The sequence below is a fragment of the Euwallacea similis genome, chromosome 20 (assembly GCF_039881205.1).
Source record: "Euwallacea similis isolate ESF13 chromosome 20, ESF131.1, whole genome shotgun sequence".
Lineage (NCBI taxonomy): Eukaryota > Metazoa > Arthropoda > Insecta > Coleoptera > Curculionidae > Euwallacea > Euwallacea similis.
In genome coordinates this window covers 418,095-439,461 of record NC_089628.1, presented here as the reverse complement: position 1 = coordinate 439,461, position 21,367 = coordinate 418,095, and the positions used below count along the sequence as shown (strand labels likewise).

The following is a 21,367-nucleotide window of genomic DNA, read 5'->3' as shown; positions in this document are numbered from 1 at the left end:
CATTCCACGTTGGTGCATATTTAACTAATGGAAATAAAATTTACGTCCCAACTTTCGGAGTGTCGTTTTCAGAACGATCTGGCGTGTTTCCGGGGAAAGTTGAGCTTTATTCCGCGAAGCAGCTAACAAAGCTTTAAAAGAGAAATTTCGGAATTTACGTTAAACGGAAACTTTAAATTCAACTCTCGAAGATGCTTTCAGAAGTATAACTATAAAACATAACCCGATTTAAAAACATGCAACATGGCTAATTTATTGTGTGGTGTGATGAGGGGTCGGAATTTTACAATTTGTATCATAACTCGTTTCGTTTTTTGAAAGCTTAAATCGCCAGTGACTTTAGAGCCCTGGATACAAGAACGAAATGGAGCTCATAAAATGTGATATATCCATCCAAATGTGCCCGGACTGGCTATAAACGTAAATTATGGAGCCATCTGCTTTTCAAGCTTATTATAACATTTATCTGCTTGTCAGTTGTTATATTTCAACCAAATAAAGGCTAGCACCGCTGGCGAGATTAGGAAACTTAGAAAATAATATATTACCCCACAAGAACACATTTGAAACTTATCGTTCTGTAATTAAAGCTACGAAATCTAAAATAATTCGATATATTCGACATCTCGACACGACTGTGTGGTAAACGATATTTCAGTATGTTCTTCTTATCGATAATACTTACTATTAGCAAAGATAAACACATACATATTTCATGTAGCAGCTGCGTTTTACTTGGGTTACAGCTCAGCTTCGGTTCCCCAACGAGAAAACGGTTAGAATATCGAAAAGTAAGGAATTTCTCGCTGCAGAGCAGATTGTGATACTGACCTTCATGCTTGACGGAAAAATCTTTATCCCTCCAAGGGACACAACGGAAATATTTCTTTAATAACGCATTTTCTTTTTTAAGGGGTATTTGTCGGAATTTTCAAAGCAATATATTTCATTTGTTGGAGATGAGTTCAATTGAGGGGATTCTAGTTTATAGCCATTTACGTCTACGCATAAGGAGAGTGATAGGCATTGTTATTACTATAATGAGTCTATTGGGTTGGGAATAATGTATTTGGAGTTAGAACACCTGTCTGTTCTCATATAAATTTATAATGGTAGAATAACTCTCAAACTAGTGGAAAGTCTCAGGGCGTGAAAGTTTTAAGCTAATGTTGCCGGCTGTGTGAGCTTAATAAGCACTTGTTTGTAAGGGATTCTACACAATGAAAGCAGATGTAAAGGGTGAAGTGGGTGATGTAATAATGAAGATAACTCCTGATTATTTGATTTAACAATGTTCCTAAAAGACTTTGTATTCTGGAATATGCAAAAACCGTATTTCATTTGAACTATTTAGAGAAGTTGTAATTCGGTATTCGTCAAAAAAATGCAACTACAATTTCAATGTCGACGGCTTGAAGTTGTTCAAAGAGGGATCAGGTTACCTCTAGTTCAAGTTATATTTGTCAAATGAAGTCCTAAGAAGTTGCCGAGGCAAGAAAAGTTGCCGAAGTTACTAGAATAAAATTCGTCCATGGAAAAATTGAAAAACTCCTCCCATGTCCACCTAATATAAAAAAATGGGTGTATATGATTTTCGGTTGCTGGTAAACGTTTCAATGTAAACATTTTAAGGTCAGTCGATATTGTTAAGGTTACATGCAGTTACGTTAGTACCAGGCATTAGCTGAAATAAATAAAATTCTTCCCGTTTTGCGAATACTGGTAGCTAATTGACTGTTAGTGATTTGAGGTGGAACGAAGTAGATTACATCCATTCGCACAATCAGTTACCACCGTGTCAAAGAGGTCATAACCAACTCAAATAAAAGTGAGCGTCAAAGAATTCTGAGAACGACTTTACTAAATCTGCTTCAACCGACTAGAGAAAAACTGAGAATTCGCTAGTCATAAAACACACGTATTCTTTACAACCAAAAATTCGAAATTGCCAAAAGTTCAGTTATTTCCCACTGAAACGAGTGATCCAACCTGAACTTACCTCTCGATTCCCGGTAAGGTCAATCTTGTTTCCCACCACCACAATGGGCACATTGGCAGAACATTTAGTCTCATGTATTTGGTCCCTCAACGCCCTCGCCTCCTCAAAAGTATTGGCATCAGTGACGTCGTAAACCAGTACAAAAGCATCTGCTGAAGAAATTGACAGGGCCCTCATGGCTGGGAATTCATACGCTCCTGAAGTATCCAGGATGTCAAGTGTTAAGTGTACCTGAAATTTTTAAAAAATTATAAAACCTACTAACTTATAAAACGACGTCTTAGGGCTTATGGCTGGGAAGAACTTACTTAAGGATTTGCATCTATTTTACGAAGAATTTCCGGTCTGAAAAGAGGCAAACGAGAATTCATGCTTGAAATGTAAACGATCAGGATGGTGTTTTATCGGAATTAAATCCTGTTTTAAGATGAGTTTTCTTTTCGGTTTTACCTGTTTTTTATTCATTTTATTCGTGATTTAAGGATGAAAAAACAAATAAATCTATTTGAAGAAACCTTAAAGATGAATGAACGAATCCTTTCCTGAACAAAAATTTAATTATTTATATTAAACTCTTAGTCTTAATCAGTCTATTAGTTAGACAGCCGGAGAGATTGGGGGCTAAGAGCACGTAATCAGTATTTTTAAAACAGTTTATGTCTATTCATTTTATTCATGATTGAAGACTGAAAAAATAAATGCAATTTTAACGCAGATTTATTCAAGAAGATGGAAGAAATACATTCATAAACTAGATTTAATTTGTATATTAAAATTCTTAACCTTGTTCACTGTGTTCGTTGAATATTCAGACAGATCGGGACTAAGAATTTTCTACCATTATTTTTAGAGTTCTTTTAACATTATAAATGCATAATTTAGATAAATTATTCTCGTCACAAAAGTATAGCACGTACATTTTCCCTAATGAACCAACAACATTCACTCTTCAAGGCCTTTCTCATTTATCTCCTATAATAGCATAACAGATGGGATACCTCCCCCCAGAGACCGCTTGAATATTTGATTTCTTAATTAAAGGAAGACATTATTTCACGCAAATCATGAAGAAAGCATAGCCTGATTTACTTTAACATTATTTTAATCTCTCTTTCCGAATACCTTCGAGAGTATGCTAATTCCTCAGACGGCAAACCGCTGAAAGCATTTGCATATCGCTTAAGTTACTTCAATAGTTCACTGGCAGACACTATTAAAAAAAGGAGCGATGCTTTTGCGATTTTCATAAATAGTGTCTGACCCTAACACAGGGAACAAAGGCGGTTTTCCTCGAACCTTTCATATTTTTTAATACCGTACAGTGCTCTTTGTTGTGGGGTGTATCATTTCTCCCGAAAATGTACTTGATAACAAAGCAAAATGTTTTCTTATAACCCTTCGGATACCTAAACAGGTTTAACTAAACGCTTACCCCTTGAACATTAAAATCCCCATGATGCATCTCCTCCACCGTCCTCTTGTACTTGGAGGAAAACGTGCCGTAGAGGAATTGCGATATAAGGGATGATTTACCTACTTTAGCCGCCCCCATCATGACTATTTTATGTCTAACGTTTCCCACGGGGGGTACGTCCTTATCCAGGGATTCTGCATCCTCACTCTTTTGCGATCTGAGTACCCTGCAAGAGTAAAAGCCAGATTGTTCCAGAAAGATTGCGACACTTTCGTGGCGAACTTGAGTGGTGAGCAGGTTCGTTTTTTCAGTAATTTTTTCGATGGACTACAAGCTTACCGGTTCGAGTTATGATGGTGTCTATCATCATCTTCAGGTTCTTCCTTCAGAAACGAGGGCTGCAAGCTAAACCTTCGCCTGAACTGGTGCCTGCCCTTCATCTGGCCCAAAGCAGGGTTAGCTAGGGGATGTTTTTTGTCCAGAATTTTCTGAAAACAAGGAGAAATTTTGAACAAAACCAATCAAGTAAAATTACTGCTCCAACCAAAGCTCTAAGATTCTATCCGTCCTGTTGCACTTGTCAAGTCGCCCTAATTGAACCAAAAAGGAGGGATTACCCTTTCTTATTTCAAAGCCATTAATTAATGTCTCCTTTCTTGAGCAAGATTGTCTACAAATAGTCTTCAGTAATTTAAATCCGGACCATCCTAATGATGATTCGTCAAGACGCAGCAGTAATAAATGAAAAAAAGTGCCACTCCAATTTAGAATCTCAGCTTCCTGTAAAGCTGATGATTGAAGCAAAAGGAATAAAAGAAGGCTTCCACATGAACGTTTCTCCTAAACCAAATTCTAAACGAAATCGGTGTGGCTAAGCAATATTTCAGCATTCTTTTTAAAAATGTGACACACTTTGATATACGTTGCCCTTTTCAGGATAAAGTAAAAGCGATTTCAACTGGGCTGTTATATTCTTTGACGTACTCGTACAATCTCGCTTGACTTTGATTAACGTTTTTTGGTGCCACCGTTGATTCTAATAAGTTATTTGACAAGCCGGCATAACACATGTACAGTAAAACATTTCTTCCTTTGCTGCTTAATCATAACGTTGAAAATAACAGGGGAACTGCAAGAGAAAAATTGGATGTCCACATGTTCTTGCAAGTAGGTCCTGTGGTAAAATCAGAGGGGATTTAATTGAATTAACCGACTTTCAAGAGCTTGCCATTGTAGCAAGACAACAGGTGATTGATCGATAGAGGCGGCAAGCTCTGGGTTTGTATACTTTCATTGTATTCGTGAGGTAGGTCAATGGTCTGGGATTTATTACCTGGAGCTTCTCGTGGCTTGACATAATATCAATTAAATCATCCAGAAACTAAATTATCTCTAGAGGTTTGATTTGCGTGGCGATAGCATTGGGGAATCAGTGGTGATCTTTAAAAAAAATGATACGTACGTTGGCAAATGCAGATTCTTAAGTCTTGAGTTAGCAGAAAGTATGCTGGGTGGCACAGGGCTCATGCAGATTAACTACGAGTTTTAAAACATTTCATCTCCCGTTATTTTACCATTTTCAATAGCTCACCTCGACTTTCAGACCCTTAGCAAAGTATACTTTGACTATTCGTTTAACGTATTATACATTTTCTTTTTTTTTTGGAAATTTTAATGGTCGCAAATGACGTGGCATATTGTGAAAGTTCGTGGAAAAGTGTTTAACTAAATTGGAAAGATTTAACATTGCAGACTCGATTTGAGGAACAAGCGGGCACGAAATTTTCATGTTCAATTTTTTGCTTAATCCATCTCAATTAAATCGAATTTCACCCATGATATAGTTCACTTTAGCGGTAATTAAAATTCCCACGTGAGTAAATGTGGTGAAAAGCAAACATGAAATGGATAATGGAAGCAATTAAATTTGGTCTGAATTATCCGATCGTGAATTTATGAACTGCTCACAAAAACAGTTGAAAGGACATACTTTTTAGTCAATTTTGAGAGCTCGTGTTTCGAAAATTCTCGGGCTGATTTTCATATATAAAAATATTGTGAAAATCCGTTTCTTCTAGAAATTTGACACATATTAGTCTTGAGAAAGAACTTTTTCCCATGCCCTACAGGATAAATCGGTTGATTCACATATCAGGACGTGTCTGACAGGTTCTCGTTTTTGCAACAATTGGAAAAATTACTGGGTATTTTGAAGAAGTTATCATTTATTAATCAACTACCCTGTATCTAGGAAATACCTCACCCTGTAAAAAAAAAAGAGTGTCTTATAGCCCATTTTTTGCAGAATCAGTGGTTTTTTATGTCAACCAGTCTACATCCCTGTAAAACACTAAATACTGGATACGTGATGGATCAAAGAGAAGACCAAAAGGTTTAACTTTCTCATAAACCTCTACATGGGTGTATGAAGAAAATAGTTGAACGAATACTATAAAATTTGGGAGATGATACCACCATAACTTACAAAAAATAATTAAAAAAAACATACAAAACGCCTTCACAACGTGCATAGAAATGCCTGACAAAACACCAAGTCATAAAATACAGCATTCTGCGCCTTGCTGAGTTTGCTTCCGATTCTAACCCCGGTCGCAACTCATTCCGTGTCCTTTCATATTCCTTGATACGATTACCACGTCTCACCCTTCATCCCTTATTCTTGCCTTTTAACGCTTTCTCCCTAATGATACCGCTACGGCACAGGAATGGTCCACGTTCATAGTATCTGTCGCGTTAAACATTCATCCTAATTTTGTTTATTGATCCTCTTTTTTGAGACGCTCAGGGAAATTGTTAATGAATCTTTAAGTAATAAGGATAATGCAAATCCTAGTTCTAAATTTTACGACTTACAAGTAGGTCATTTGTAATCAGGGAAACCCGCAGCTCGCAATCCCTCAAATTCGCGAGTGGCAATCAAGAAAGCTGAAGTGAAAGATTAAGATCCTCAAGATGATCTTAAGAACAAAACTTGAAATACGAGCAATATTTATTAGGCTTTAAATTGATTTTTGTTTTAGATGGAACTTGAGCTCTAAATTTTAACATATCACTGAATGTTGTTTTATTCATTTTTTTTCCGTTTCTAAAATTCATGCCCCGATATTTCTGTCCAGTGCAAGTTTACATAAAGAGGTTTTAGAGCGGGCCCTAAATTAATGGAGCCCTATTCATTCCGGGAATACAGATGCGTAGGTTATCCCGTAGTTCCATTTTGCGTACCTTAAATTATCCAGATTTATTCGCCAGTGTTATTTTGCCAATTTGGCGGGGGGGTAATAGCGATTCATATCAATGAAAATAATATGGATGGTATACCTGTTATCTCTAACAGAAATTCGAACTTTATAACCCTTACAAAATCGCATTCGTACTTCAATAACATTATTTCTTTACTCTCACTCTTCCCCTTTCAAAGCTTCAGCTGTAAAGCAAATTAATGGACACGTTTCGTCCACTAAAGCCGTATAATGGACACATTAATTATAAGTCATTTAAGTGTGATGAACGTTATCTCGCAGCAATTTACCTCGGCACAGTTATAAAATGTCCCAACTTTTTAAATGGATACTGATTCCGAAGTTTTGGCGTTCGAGACACTTTTAACTTTTCGCAATTTACATTCCTGAGATAGCTTTAGATTGAAAAATTTCACCTGGAACAGGAATAATTAATAACAACTGAAATTAAGCTGCGAGCAATATGCAAAATATCCAGAATAGTTAATTGCCCCGAAGCAACTTCAGATTTCATACAGTAGAGATAACTATAGGACATTTTCTTTTATAGTTTGCAATATTGGGCCATTATCAGCCCTTCTTTTCTTCCCCTAAACTGCCTCAAATTGAATTCCAAGTCGGTAAAACCTGATACTGACGAAAAAGGGCATAGGATGTAATATGTAACAAACTACTTAGTTAGGTAGTTGTCTGGAACCACTTAATTTAAAACTTCATCGATCATATTAAATTACTGTTTTGCCTCACTCTGAGTTCACTGAAAAAGTTTTAATGCGAAAACTTTTTAAGCGTGAAGATATAATCCACATGCCATTCGGAAAGTATGGCAGATTTCCAAATTCAATATTAGTTTATGTAAACAAAATTGTTTAGTTGAGAAGCTTACTTTATGATGAGGGAAGGAATCAAGGGAGGAGAATTTGGATCATATTTCTAACTTGAGAACTTTAATTGAGAACTGAAAATATTTTACATGCAGTTTGAGAGTTGATTTAAGCTTTCAAAATGGTGAAAGCAGCTTGAAGTATGAAAACTAAAATCCAAAATTATTTGTTAATCCCTTTCAGTATTTTAGCAGCTCAGAATAGGTTCAATTTATAAATCCTTTTATGACCAGTTTAATTCCTCTAATATAACACACAGATGGCATAAATTCTTCAATTTTTGATCATTTTTTAATGACTCAGAACAAATACATTAATAGAATATTCTATACCAAGGTTGCGAAGCCTTCATTACTACCCTAAGGTCAAGTTTAAATCGCAAAGCGCGCAGCGGCATAGATCTACGCGTCATGAATCGCGTATTAATTTCCATGGCAACCATCTTCATTAGCTCGCTAGGTGAATTATATGGCCTTTGCGGCTGGTTAGCAACATGTTTTAGAAACAAGGCAGGAATACTTACTTGATGGTCACTCAACGCGCCCAATAACAGTGCTACACCATTTTCAGATGCAGATCAGAAGGCATCAATTCAAGAAAAGATTTCAGACAATATCATATATATATTTCAGAAGTCATTGGTATTTCAGAATAACCAGTTAAAATATGTATTTGAACGTGAACATTTACAGCAGCTCTCATTTTCTCATGTTTTTTAGATGGGTATTTTTGGCACATGTGGAGAAATATGTGGGTTTTGAAGACCTTCGACGAACTTCTGTTCTCTCGGGAACGGAAACAACTTTATATAAAATCTTAATTTTTGCTACGAAAGTTGCAGTGCTTTGCTCCTTGAAATTACACGCAAATAAATTCAGATGCCAATGTAGCACTAATAATCGACTATTAATTTTACCGTTCCCTCTGATTTTGCAATATCAACTGACTTTAATTTAAACTTTTCTAACACAAACTTAATATTTCACCCAAAGTGAGTGTTAAGTTTATCTTCCTCCAAGTTCTTGCAAACTGACTTTTCGCCCAACTTGCGAAGTATATTTTTGCGTTTAGAAATTTTCTGTTTTCGTACTTTCTAACTGTATTATTCTTCAATGTTCCGTTTATTTAATTTGCAAACAAGTTACGACAAACGCCGTTGCTAAAAAATTCAAATGGCTAATTATTATTACGTGGCGCTGCAGGATGTTTGTAGCCATTTGCATATTATCTGCAGCTCATTTCCATTTTGCCTTCCATTAATCGATAGCAATTTTCAGCCATCGTATATACATATAATCAGACTAAATATTTATGGATGGAAGCCACCATCAGTTATGAACAATAACTTAATTCGTGATCATTCAGTTAACATTGAAATATTGATCATTTGTCTCCTCATTTAAAACCACAACTAAAATTTTTGCGAAATCCTGATCGAGGAAGCAGAAAATCAAAAAAAAAAGGAAAAAATTATAAACCCGAAATCAAATGGCCTTCTTTAGCATGCGCTGCCACTAAATTCAAATTTGTCTTTAAGTTCCAATCCTTAACAATTTATTGCTCCTCTTTATCCGACACAAGAAATTCGCGAACCTTACAGACATAAAAATCGAATAAAGTAATTGCCAGACAGCACTTCTATCTGCACTGATTTTCCCCTATATTTAATGACAAAATCGGATTATTTGAGTTTTCCTGGGAAGTCAAAACTTGAGGATAATAATAGATGCGACAAGGGAGAAACGTTTGAGGCAAATGTTATTTCAGTCAGGAATAACTGGAAAGACAGGTAAGGACAGAGCTCACAGCCGGAGGTTATTTAGCTATTGAAGAATCAGATTAAACTCTCATGTTATGGCAAAAGTGATTGATTCCCTCGCAAGCTGAAAATTAATTCTCCAATAATCAAAGCTCTTAAACGCACTTTAATTAAAATCCTGCAATTACTTAGCCTACATACCTTTGTGTCATTACAGCATTACATTAACTGTGGTTATATGATTTTGGTATCCTGCAAAAGCATTATTGGCCGTCGGGGGCATCAGCCTATTGAGTTACACTACATTATTCTACCACGGGATATAATTACCCCTAATGGAAAAATGTTTGAACAGAAAATAGAGCTTATGATATGCGAAAAATAGAGTAAATCGCTGACTGTAAATAAAGAAGTTGAAGTCAACGAGGAAAGAGACCTGCATCCATCAACCTATAACAACCTCTAACATGCTAATACTTCCCTGAACTATAACTTCCACCCGAATTGAGGTTTTGAAGAGAGAAATTATAATTTTCCTCTATATATAACTTTGTTGGCAAGAAGTTCCAGGGTTCCAAAGGGGAAAGTTTCGACATGAATTAGTCTTCCAACTTAGCTGGAAAGTAAGACTTAAGAGGCCCAAGTAAAAATATCTTGTAAATACATGTTTTAGTACGTTCAAAAAGCACAATGATAATTTTAAGTAACTGGCTTTATAGTCTGTTGGTCTTGCTTTCGTGAAAACATTCCCAACGCGATACTTAGTTACGCTGAAACGAAGTTCCAAAGTTCGTCTAACTGAGACTTAAAGAGCTTCGAGAGTTATCACGCTTTCACTAAACCTACAACCGCTCACTTTAAGCGGATTTTGGAATTAAATGCCTCGAATTTATTGAATATTTTTCCGGGTCTTGCAACAAAATTCTGAGAATTTCTTCTTAATTGATATTTGGGAATGAAGTCAGTGATATGTCGCAAAAGTGGGTGAAGAGGCATAAAAGGACAAAGGCAATAAATATGTGAAAAATTGTCACATTGATAACTCAATAGGGAAAGAGATATGCATGTGGGATAGATTTAGTAAAATGTTACAAATAAATTTCTCAAATTACAAAACATTTTTGAAAAATACTGCGTTTAAAAAGATGTACTCCACCGCCGATTATCGTGTGAGACAAAAACTGCAGATATCTGCAAAAACGAGAAAACTTGACAAAATGGTGAGGAAATAACCAGAAGGATATCAGCGAAGATAAAAAGACGGTATGTTTCCCCATAATGATCGTCAAGTGACACAAATTTTGTTGAAAGTAAAAACGCTCTAATTTGAATTTTTATTAGTAGTTCGCTATCGTTTATTTTAAAAGTATTAAGATCTCAAATAACGAAACAATAGCCAGGATACAAACTATCTACCATACAATTTATTCACTTTTCACCGACCCACTTAAAACTACAATACCTCTTAAATAGATCCACTTTAAACCTGTTTCTTACCTCGTTGTTTTTTCGACGTAATTAATACTTACCTCCGAGAAATATCCAGGCTTCGTTGCGGAACTGGCACAACTTCCATTAATCGCCCATATCCAGGAGTAGAGCAATTATTACGCCCCTAGTTGTATTAGCGAGATTTATTGGGCGCATTAGCCGATCCTTATATTTATAGAAGAGCTTAGAATTGTAGGTGAGCTGGGGATTAAACAATTTTCTATATATCCTTCAGGATGATGCTTAAGCTGCAGATTAATCCATCTACTCCGAAAAAGTGCATTTCAGGATTAGGTTTAAAAAAAGTTTGGTTTTTGATCGGGAATCAGGATTATTGGCAACAATTTCTACATTTCCCAGAAATAAATCCTGTAAAACATCAAGTTTTCCGGGGTTTCCGGCATTTACCTGGAGTTCCAATTAGTGACCTGTCCTTTTCCAGGAATATTATATAAGAACATATAATTAATCTTCATCAAGATCATTGATGGAAGGTGCACCACCTTAATTTATTTTCACCCTGGAGTTGAACTAATTTTTCCAGGACCACGACTTTTTTTTTCGATTTTAAGATTAAATGTCTCGTTAGGAGTGAAAGAAGGGAATCTTTCTCATTTTTTGCACAATTTTTTTCAATTATCTGTTTTATCTCGTGGCTGTTTACGCTCGGTTTCATTCTCTTTCTATCTGTAATAATCAATTACAATCAATGGAACAACCGCAAAGTATTATAATTTTATTACTTACTTCATATCCATTACTCCTCCTTCTGCATATAACATACTTAGTCTAAAAAACTATTATTTCCAGAGTGTATGGTAAAGTGTGCTTAGATAAGATTACACAGGATTTATCTCAATATTGATTAAGTGGTCTTGATAAAGAAACTGTTATTCATGGGTTTGAATCAGTAACACGACATTTTAGTTAGTCGTAAGGCCTAATTGAAGGTGGGTGAATGGGCAAGATGACGCCGGTGGTGACCATTCTTCAGGGAGCAGTACAAGGAGCGCAAGGCTGTGATTTAGATGGGAATACCATCTATGAGTTTTTGGGCATACCCTATGCCAAACCACCTGTTGGGGAATTAAGATTTAAGGTGAGTTTTGAATTCCAGAAAATTCAATTTTAAAAAAATTGTAAAAAGGTAACTATACATAGACATAACTAATAATAAATCACTTGATCAGGACAGGTAAATTTTACAAGTTCATCTTGTCTGCGGATATAACTAACCACCTCTCTTTAGATTCAATTATAGGGAAATCACATCTAAAATTAATTTACAGAAATAATGTATATTATACACTTGAACCCATTATGACAAGTTATGATTTAATCACGTTTACCTTCAGATTCAAGAGGTTTCTATTGTTTATCATTTTGACATAATGTCCAAAAATACTTATGCTTTATCGCGTTCCAATAATTACTTAAAATGCCAAAACAATTAAGTAGGATTATTCCTAAGTTCTCCAAAACGTTTTTCAAAATTTATGTTGGAGTTTTAAACGGAGAAAATACTCGTAATATTAGTAACATCTTCCACCATTGATTGTTATCAGATATCCCAATTATAGGTATCTGTCTTAATCCAAGAAAACTGGCAGTATTCAACAAAATTTTTAGAAATTTCGTAATTTATCAAACCAAAGACTTAAAAAAAACATTTAAAGAACTTGCAGTCCCCCAGCGATTATTATGCGAATCCAAAGTTAGAGGTCTTCAACCTGATAATCTGAAGCGTACCAGGTGAGAATCACAAAGAAGTACGAGCCGATTTATCGATTTATAATTGCCGGTATTTTAAAAAATATTGCTTTGAAAAAATGTGTCCCGTCACTGATTATTTGAAACTAAATTTAAATTCAATTGCAATTTCCAGCGAAATTGGTAGATCATTTTGTTTTCATCCGTGCAGTTAAAAACAACTAGAAAAATACATTCAAAAATTACGTGTTGTGCCTTTGATGGTCATGGGTCACCAAAACTGGCAAATTCCGGAAATTTGATATTTTGATATTCGCAATAACTGAGGACATCCTACGGAGGTTTAGCAAAATATAGAGATAAAACTTTATCAATTTACATAGCAAATTTTTCAAAAAGTCGTATCTACGTTTGAAAAACAGTACGCTGACCAATGATTATCATACGAGACAGAAGCTATAGATATATGCAAAAATTAGAACATTTGACTAAATCTATGAAAAGACACTTGAAAGTTTTATTTTGGTGAATCTAGACCAGGAAACTGATGTAGTGTATCTCTGGATAAGAAACTTTCACTTTCAGAGATAGCTCGTCTGTGATTTAGTTTAAGCTGAAAAATTGTGGCCTTTTGTGAGGTTCAACTTCACATAATTTTGCCTAAAATCCCTTGACTACAAAATCGCCCATAAATATTTCAAAATTACACACCCTTTTACAACACCTATTAAGTTAATCCCAATGGTTAATCTCCCATTTTCCAAAAAATTCTATATTGTCTGCTAATATCCGATAGTTATTATCTGTACTAAATTTACACTTGGAAATATATCCAGCAAAGCATTTCATTTACAAACACTTAAATCAAAATTAAGTTAAAAAACACAGAAACTCCCTTTTCATTCGCTTGAAACTTTTTTGATGCAACGGTGCTTTCACTAATTAAACTTATGAGTGGCTAATTGAATTAAAATTAGCAGGTGCAGCAATGTACTTGAAAATAAATATTATAGTTAGCAAGTTCTATTGCTTAATTCTCACATTCCTTCTATACCAGATACGCTATTTCTACTCAACACTGTAAAATATTTCCAGGAACCCCAACCGCCATCCTCATGGGTCGGAGTCAAAGATGTAACATCCGATGGCAGTGCTTGTTACCATTACAATGAGCTAACCAAGCAATTTGAGGGCTCAGAAGATTGTTTGTATCTCAATGTCTTCACTAGAGAAGTACGGATTACACTAGTGTATTAATGACAAGAAAATTGATCCCTGAAACTATTCTAGCTCCCCCAAGACCATTACAACTTGAAACCCGTAATGGTGTGGATTCACGGAGGAGGTTTCACTGGAGGTTCTAACTCTTCTAAGATGTACGGACCTGAATTCTTGCTTTCTAAAGATATTGTGTTAGTCAGCATCAACTATCGACTGGGATTTTTGGGTAAGGGACGTTTCTTACTAATTTTAGAAGAGTTTTTTCTGCGGTGCTTAATGATCCTAATGAACTATTTCATGCTAATAATTGTACCAAAGTAATCTCTCTCTTACTAAAATCGAGCGTGTACGTCTCACGGGTTGACCCACATTTTCCTTCAAAAGCCTTAAAACCTTGAGCACATAACAAACTGATATGTCATCCCGTCGGCAGTATAATCTGCTCCTGACTTTTTGTCCTGCTCAGAATTTTTCATGGGGCCTCCGTTTTTCACCTTATACAAGTTCATCCATCTTGCAGAGTTGAATACGTATGCACTGTTCCTAAGTTCCAATTGATGGATTTCAATATTGGATTGTAAATAAGAATGAACCAATTATAACTGTCTTAATCATCAGCCAGAAAAATATCAAAGTGGAATAATGTAAAATAATTGTACTCACTTATTCGATGCCTTAATAACTCAGTTTTGATTTAAAACAATTAAAAGATTAGTTTTACGACACAATAAAATTATCTTGAGTGCAATGATCATATCGGTAATAAAGTTTATTGTCGTCTATATAGATTTTGTAGTATTGGCATGAATTCCAAATTCGGTTTGCATTATGGGACAATTTAACTAAAAATCATTATTTAAAATTGTTATTATAAGATTTTCTATTTCAAAGCTTCAAGATAATTCTTATGCACTATCCAGGAGAAATCAACGAAGCGGGAAAATATCCCGCACACGTTCAGCTCAAGCTAATTCAGATGAAATTCATTCAGGTCAATTTAATTCTATTAAGACTAGACCTTCCTACGATCCTTATTTTGAATTCCTTCTACGAATATCACTTTTAAATATTAAGTGTAGGGAAACGCAAACATGGTGTAGAATGCACCTCTTGAAAGCGTTAAACGCAGAAATGTGTCATACATAAATGTTTCCAGAAGATGTTAAAGATTTCAATTAGCTTCAGTGAGACCAAGGGTCCGAGAGCAGCATTTTTGGAGGTTCAAGGAGGCGAAGCATTCACGTATCCTTTCACTAGAAGAACTTGCATTTCGCAACAATCGTCAAGGAACACGTTCTTCCTATATGAGAAAATTACCTTCTATGTATGTTTCAAAAGTTAAACTATCTGGTAACAAGTGTCTTGACAAGACTCTCCAACTTCCTCGAAACGCAGATATATTGCAGTAACAAAGCTGCTTTATAATATATGAACAAACTTTACCTGTACAACATTCTCAGTTTATCAGACTTCCAGTTAATTCGATCCAGGCACGTAACACAAAGAACTTTTCGTGCAAAACCTCTATATTATTCCTTGTTATCTTAATTCGACCATTTAGATCATTTCTAAGGAGATTTCGATTTATTTTAATAACCTTTTGCAGGTTTCCTGCGATTCAAAGACACAACATTCAACATTTCCGGCAACATGGGCTTTAAGGACCAAGTCCAGGCCCTCCATTGGGTAAAAGACAACATCCAGCAATTTAACGGAGATCCAGACAACATTACTCTTTTCGGAGAAAGTGCTGGAGCAGCTGCTGTCCATTACCATGTTCTGTCACCATTATCCAGGCAAGAATTTCACTTATCTACAGAAATTGTAAATGGGAAATATTTAAAATTACGTTTAGAAGCTTATTCCATAAGGCAATACTACAAAGTGGTGCTGCTTTAAATCCATGGGCGGATGAATGTGACCATAGCACAGTTCAAATAGCTAAAATGATTGATTCTTCAATACGGACTGAAAAGGACGCGTATAATATTCTGAAAAACTTGACAATGGAGGAGCTTTATGGACTACAAGTTAAATTTCTGGAGGTGAGTATTATTAGTAAAGCTCTATCTGAACACTCTGATTCAAATAAATAGGCAAAACTGCTCAGAGATTTGCCTTATAAATAAATAAGAATTTCACGCACATACACGGTAAATCATGATAGCGTTGAGAAAAAACTTTAGTTTTAAGCTGAGTAAATACGAGAAGTTTTACTATAAAAAAAATTATATTTCAGACAATAGAGCCTGGGGCTATACGTCCTATAGGTCTGGTGATTGAGCCTGAGAAGAAGAAATCTGCTTTCATCTCTAAAAGGCCTATTGACATTATTAGTTCAGGGGACTATAAGAAAGTTCCTATGATTTTTGGATACACTAATAGAGAAGGTAAATTGGTAATTTACACTTGAAAAGATACCTCATATATCTAAGATTCATTAAAAATTGGTTTCAGGGATGCTCTTTAATGCGCTCAGAAAAAGAAAGGGAGATAACAGAAAATTGATCCCTGACTATTTTATCCCGCACAACGTAAACTTCAAGGCGAATCGAGAAGTCCGATGGAAATATATCAACCAACTGCAAAACTTGTATTTTTCAGGACCTTCTCAAGAAGATAATGATGATTTGGTAAGATTTTTGAAGACCAATGTATCGAAGTACTGATAACTTTATCTAGAAGGTAATATCCTTGGAAACTAAAATTAAACACTATGTACCCCAATTTCATTGGATTTAGAGAAATTATTGGTATTGGTAAGATTACCAAAATTTTGAGTTTTCAACACTTAAAGACCAATGCTTCAACATCCTGGTAACTTTACTTTATGGAGTTTATAAAAAATGGAAAAATTGACCAACCACGGTCTGCTCGGAAACGATAGTTTCTATAGAAATTATCATCTTGGAAAATAAGAGTTTCATATTTTGGTCCCTAATGAACAAATCCAGCTCTGCATTGGAGACGTTTTTCTTTAGATATTAGGAGATTCATGGTTTGTTGCTGGCATCATTGGCAGTGTCAAAAACCACTCTCAAACATCTCCCTATCCAGTATTCCTGTACAAACTCTCCCTGGAAACCCAGTTGAACTTTACCAAAGTTGTTTTTAATGCAACCAATTATTTTGGTAAGTTTTTTGATATTCCCTACAAGTTCCAATACATTTTAATACTGTCTTATAAGGGTGTTCTCATGCGGATGACCTGGGGTATCTCTTCAAAACCTTTGCCACCCCAGAAATACCTCCTGGTAGTCAAGAAGACGTGCATTTAAGACGTATCTTGCGCCTCTGGACCAACTTTGCCAGGTCTGGAAATCCTACTCCTGACGGGGAGAAATTTAACACAAACTGGAAACCTGTAAGACCAAGGCAATTGAATACTTTGCACATTAAAGAAGAGTTGAAATTGGAGGTAAACCCTGAGGTTAAAAGAATTGACCTTTGGAGACGAATTTACCACGAAGCTACTGGCACTAGCAAATATTTGTAATTTTGATTAAAACTGAAGCTTAATAAACATTTTTCAGAGTTGAAGTTGTTGACGCTTAATTACCTAAACTGCCAAACAAACTGAAAATTTTCCGGACGTTATTTTTCCCTGAAAAAGCGGACCGGCGAAGTTGCAAATGGAATTGAAAGTCGAAATTGCATCGGGAGTTAGAAGTGGGTCAGTGGGCCAGTGATAAATTCCCTTCTCATTAAATCTCTGAATGGAAGTTTACACTATACGATTCTATTTTTAGACTTGGTTATTTTTAGCCCAGATCATAGATTTGAGTAGTGTTTTTACGAGGGTTATTTGGGATCACTTCACCAAAAATATGGATTTTGGTTGCATCTACATTGCCAAAGCAATAATTAAGAAGAGTGAATATAAAGCTGACGCTTTAGCTCTCTTGCAAATTATGCAATTGCGCAGAAAGTTCCAATTAGTTCAAGTGGTCCAACAATAAACTTTATAGAAGTGGATCATACCGACCTGTGGGAAACTATATATTTTGAATCACGAACCAAAATGAACGGCTCAAAAAATTTTTAAATAGTCCATATACTTCCTGAAGTTCTAGCAAATCTGAAGAACTGTACCAAGAGCTTCTAAAGTTTTTTTTTTAATTCGAAAAAGTATTGTCCCATAGTATTTTGAAATTCTTTAGTCATCCAAACCACTTCTTTTTGGAATGTTTAGATATTCCCAAAAAGACAGGAAAGTACCTTCTTCCAAGAAATTTATAGAAGCGTCTATATATTAACAGAAATGTCTACAAGCTTCCAATAAGTCCCAGAAATTTCCAACATTTCTAAACTGTAGCTCCAAATTTCCAGAACTTCCGGGAACATTCCAGAAACTTTCAATAGGTCCGAGAATTTACGTCTCTTGAATCTTTCAAATTTCGTAAGAGGAAAGCTCCTAAAATTATCCAAGAGCTGGAATGGGGGACTTCTTAACCAGAATATGTCTCAACTGGAAATCTAGGAATAAAGATATACGAAGAATTTCAGAGAAGTAATTTTGTCTATTGCATTTACATTAAAGAATCACGAAGGTGAAACTCCAATATACATATAACTGAAACCTAAGCTAAGGAAAATCCCGAAATCGTTTCCTCAATATCTAGTCCTTTGGAGGCGTAGGGAATCCAAATGAATCACAAAAATCCATTAGGGTCTAAAAGCTGCGTAAACACATTCATAATATAAAAATCTCATACCTTGAGCAGTCACCCAGCTCAAGATGTAAAAACTTTCAGAGATAGGAAAACGGTTTAACTGATAGGGAGGTTATGACCCGTATAACGACACGGATAAATTTATAATCACGTTCCAGTTAGGATTTGGAAAAACGGAAAATATAAAAAATTCTACTTTAAATCTTTCAATTTTAAAAAGCCAATTCAAGTTTAAACTAAAGAATTTTTTAAGTTATGACTCTAAGTCAAACATGTTCCCAAAGGAGCTCTACATAAAATTTATATTTAGAGCTCTGCTCTAAAATTGACAAAGATTCCTCTAAATAAAATTCAGATGATGGACGGTCTAATGTAGTCGAAGTGATTTTATGAGATTGTACGGGGTTTTATGTCTCCAGAAAATGTCTTTTTTCCAAGATTATGATCTACTGAATATTGCTCCTTTATATTCGCGATGGTGGTGCTAGAATATTCTCGTTATTTCCTTTTTTATAGTAACATGAATGGGTTTTGAGCTTGGCAGAATTACAACTCTAACAGAGTGAATAATCCATGCTTGCTTAAACATACAAAGTAATGAAGGATAAGAGTTTTATAACAATTAATACATTTTTAATTTAAGGTACTTATAATAAATAATATTGAATGATTTTGGATGATTTCGCGTTTTCTTGACGGTTTCCAGCTTACAAATTTATTTAGATCATGCAGTGGAAAATCTTTCCCTTTATTTAAACAACCCTGAATCATTTAACATTTTCAGGATCCCAGTAATGTAAATACACACATCGCAAATTTCTAGGGATATTACTTTATAACATAATTTTTTAAAGTCAAAAATAATAAATTGTGGCTCTTAATATGAAATAAAACAATTTCAAGCCAAAGAAAGGTTTTAAAGAATAATGGTCACTTTGAAAAGCGCCATCAATTGTTTGAATGCCTACGTGAAGCATGGAGAACTATCCCTTAGGACTTAATGGATAATTTAATTTTAAGTACCCCCAGCAGGTGTCAGGCTGTAATAAATGCCAGAGGGGTACACACGAGATATTCATTTTAATTTTTTAAGCTTTTTTACAATGCTTCAAAGGAATACTGCTTGAATTATTTTTATATGAAAGAAACTTATCTTTTGTTTCATCCTGTTTTTCTTTGAGGCACTAATAAATCCAAGCTTTCTTGTAGTAACTAATAAAGAAATGAACGTCTTTATTAATGTATAAAAAATAATCAGTTTCATAATTGTTAATTATTTATCTTTTTAAACATATAAAATATCCGTAGACATTTGCGATGTGTGTATAATAATATATCTAAATATAAATTTGAAACGCCCTGTACAAGATTTCTGTTCGTATTTTACTAACCTGAGCTAGTCGGACATCAATTTTTAAATTTGCGTGCATAAACTGCGATCATAAACCTATTTATTATAGTATCAGTACGATAAAACAGGTGAATAGTCGTTGAAGAATAAAGCAGGTGATATACATATAACCATGCTTTTTAATCAAGAACGTCTCGGTTGTCGAGAAAAACGTAAGAGACATTTTTCATGTAGAATTGACCAGCTTAATCAAAAAAATATTCGTGCGAAGAAATGTCAGTGGCAAACCATTTTTTTCGTAAATAATATTGGCAAACATGTAAGCAAAGACGCCACTGGTTGAGCAATAACATCGTTTTTCTTATTAAAAAACGGGATTTTATGTCCTATTAACACATATCTAAATTGAAAGTAATATCTAAAGAGCTTTCTGGGAAATTTAAAATTTCAACACCCTGTAACTAAAAACTTGGACTGTTGCGGACATAAGTTTATATGAACTTTTCCTCATAAAATAATATGTAATTCATAAAGTGAGAAATGTCCTTAAAATATTAATATGACATTAAGGGACGTCTTGTATATTTACTATGAAACTAACAATGACTAAATAATGACTGACGTTCCTCCGATTAAAATTAAAATGAAATCGTACACAAATCATTACATGTAACGCATATGTAATGAGGTTTTATTCGACTCTTCCCTTTATGGATTCGCTCGCAAGCTTGGTCGGCCGAAACTGATTCGTCCTTTAAAACCTTACATTACGTAGTTTTTACATAAATAACTATTATATTTTACATATTAGTTCTACATAGATAGCTTGTAATTTTAATTTCCGTTTCAAAAAATATTAGAGTCCAATCCGGAAGCTTTATTACATACGTAGGCTTACAGAGTTAACAAATAATATCAATGTTGTACAATAAATTAAGCCAAAACTGCTTGAATGTGAGTCCATGACGAGTAATTTATATTTTAACTTCAACCAAAAACCCAATTTGTCGTCAGCAGGGGAAAAACGAGTAAATCGTACAGCTTTAGAAGGAATTCAACATCGATTTAAAAGTGTATGGTGTGTTTGTGTGTGGTTTTGGGATGATTAAATTGCCCTGGAATTCCTGATAATTGCACGCGGCAAATTGAAAATAATGTCGGAGTTTGAAATCAAGCACCTTCCACATTACTCTATTAAATTTACCGTCATTTTGGTAGTTCATAACTACATGCATCCAGTTACCAATGGAATTCTGCTTTAATTGCTTCCTCCCTTAAGCATCAAACTGCAGAATAGTTCCGCAGATGCGGTATTAAAGCAAATTCAGATTTCACTGACACCGCAAAACCTACAATTTAATTAAATATGTGATTTTGCAGAAGCTCTCCCCTGTAGTGGCTTAAATAATAAATTCGGTGTCATGCGACTTCTCCATTTTCCAGCGAGAGCTGAATTTTGCTGAACAATCTAAGATTGGCTTAAATACGGTTCGACAAAGACATTAATGAAAAATCCATAACTGATGTAACACACAGGGCGTCAAAGCCTGATCCATTTCATCCCCGACTATCAAACGATAATTGAATTTCCTCACAGGCTTAGAT

The 21,367-nt window shown here is 34.9% G+C and overlaps 2 protein-coding genes across 4 annotated transcripts in view; one reads left to right on the top strand and one right to left on the bottom strand.

The window, feature by feature from the left end:
- The window catches only part of LOC136415643 (ras-related protein Rap-1), a 41,351-nt gene that overhangs the window by 7,925 nt on the left and 12,059 nt on the right, over positions 1–21,367 (bottom strand). For 2 of the 3 annotated variants that reach the window (XM_066400330.1, XM_066400328.1), the window contains exons 2-4: positions 3,753–3,901; positions 3,432–3,639; positions 2,000–2,230 (exon numbers count right to left, since the gene is read on the bottom strand). In XM_066400330.1, coding sequence (XP_066256427.1) covers positions 2,000–2,230; positions 3,432–3,639; positions 3,753–3,853 — 540 coding nt within the window. In that variant the 5' untranslated portion in view covers positions 3,854–3,901. The remainder of the gene's footprint in view (positions 1–1,999; positions 2,231–3,431; positions 3,640–3,752; positions 3,902–21,367) is intronic. The other variant, XM_066400329.1, reaches the window with a different exon arrangement.
- On the top strand, positions 11,703–17,278 carry LOC136415507 (esterase B1-like). The gene is made up of 9 exons (XM_066400096.1): positions 11,703–11,906; positions 13,613–13,750; positions 13,808–13,964; positions 15,345–15,534; positions 15,594–15,783; positions 15,978–16,128; positions 16,196–16,371; positions 16,720–16,870; positions 16,927–17,278. The coding sequence occupies exons 1-9, from the start codon at positions 11,766–11,768 to the stop codon at positions 17,232–17,234; spliced, it is 1,602 nt and encodes a 533-aa protein (XP_066256193.1). The 5' UTR covers positions 11,703–11,765; the 3' UTR covers positions 17,235–17,278.

Bases quoted from the DNA above. Each gene is read 5' to 3' on its own strand.
- LOC136415507 (XM_066400096.1), top strand. From the start codon at position 11,766: ATGGGCAAGATGACGCCGGTGGTGACCATTCTTCAGGGAGCAGTACAA. The intron at 13,751-13,807 runs GTACGGATTACA...AAACTATTCTAG, and splicing joins TCAATGTCTTCACTAGAGAA to CTCCCCCAAGACCATTACAA. The intron at 15,535-15,593 runs GCAAGAATTTCA...AATTACGTTTAG, and splicing joins GTTCTGTCACCATTATCCAG to AAGCTTATTCCATAAGGCAA.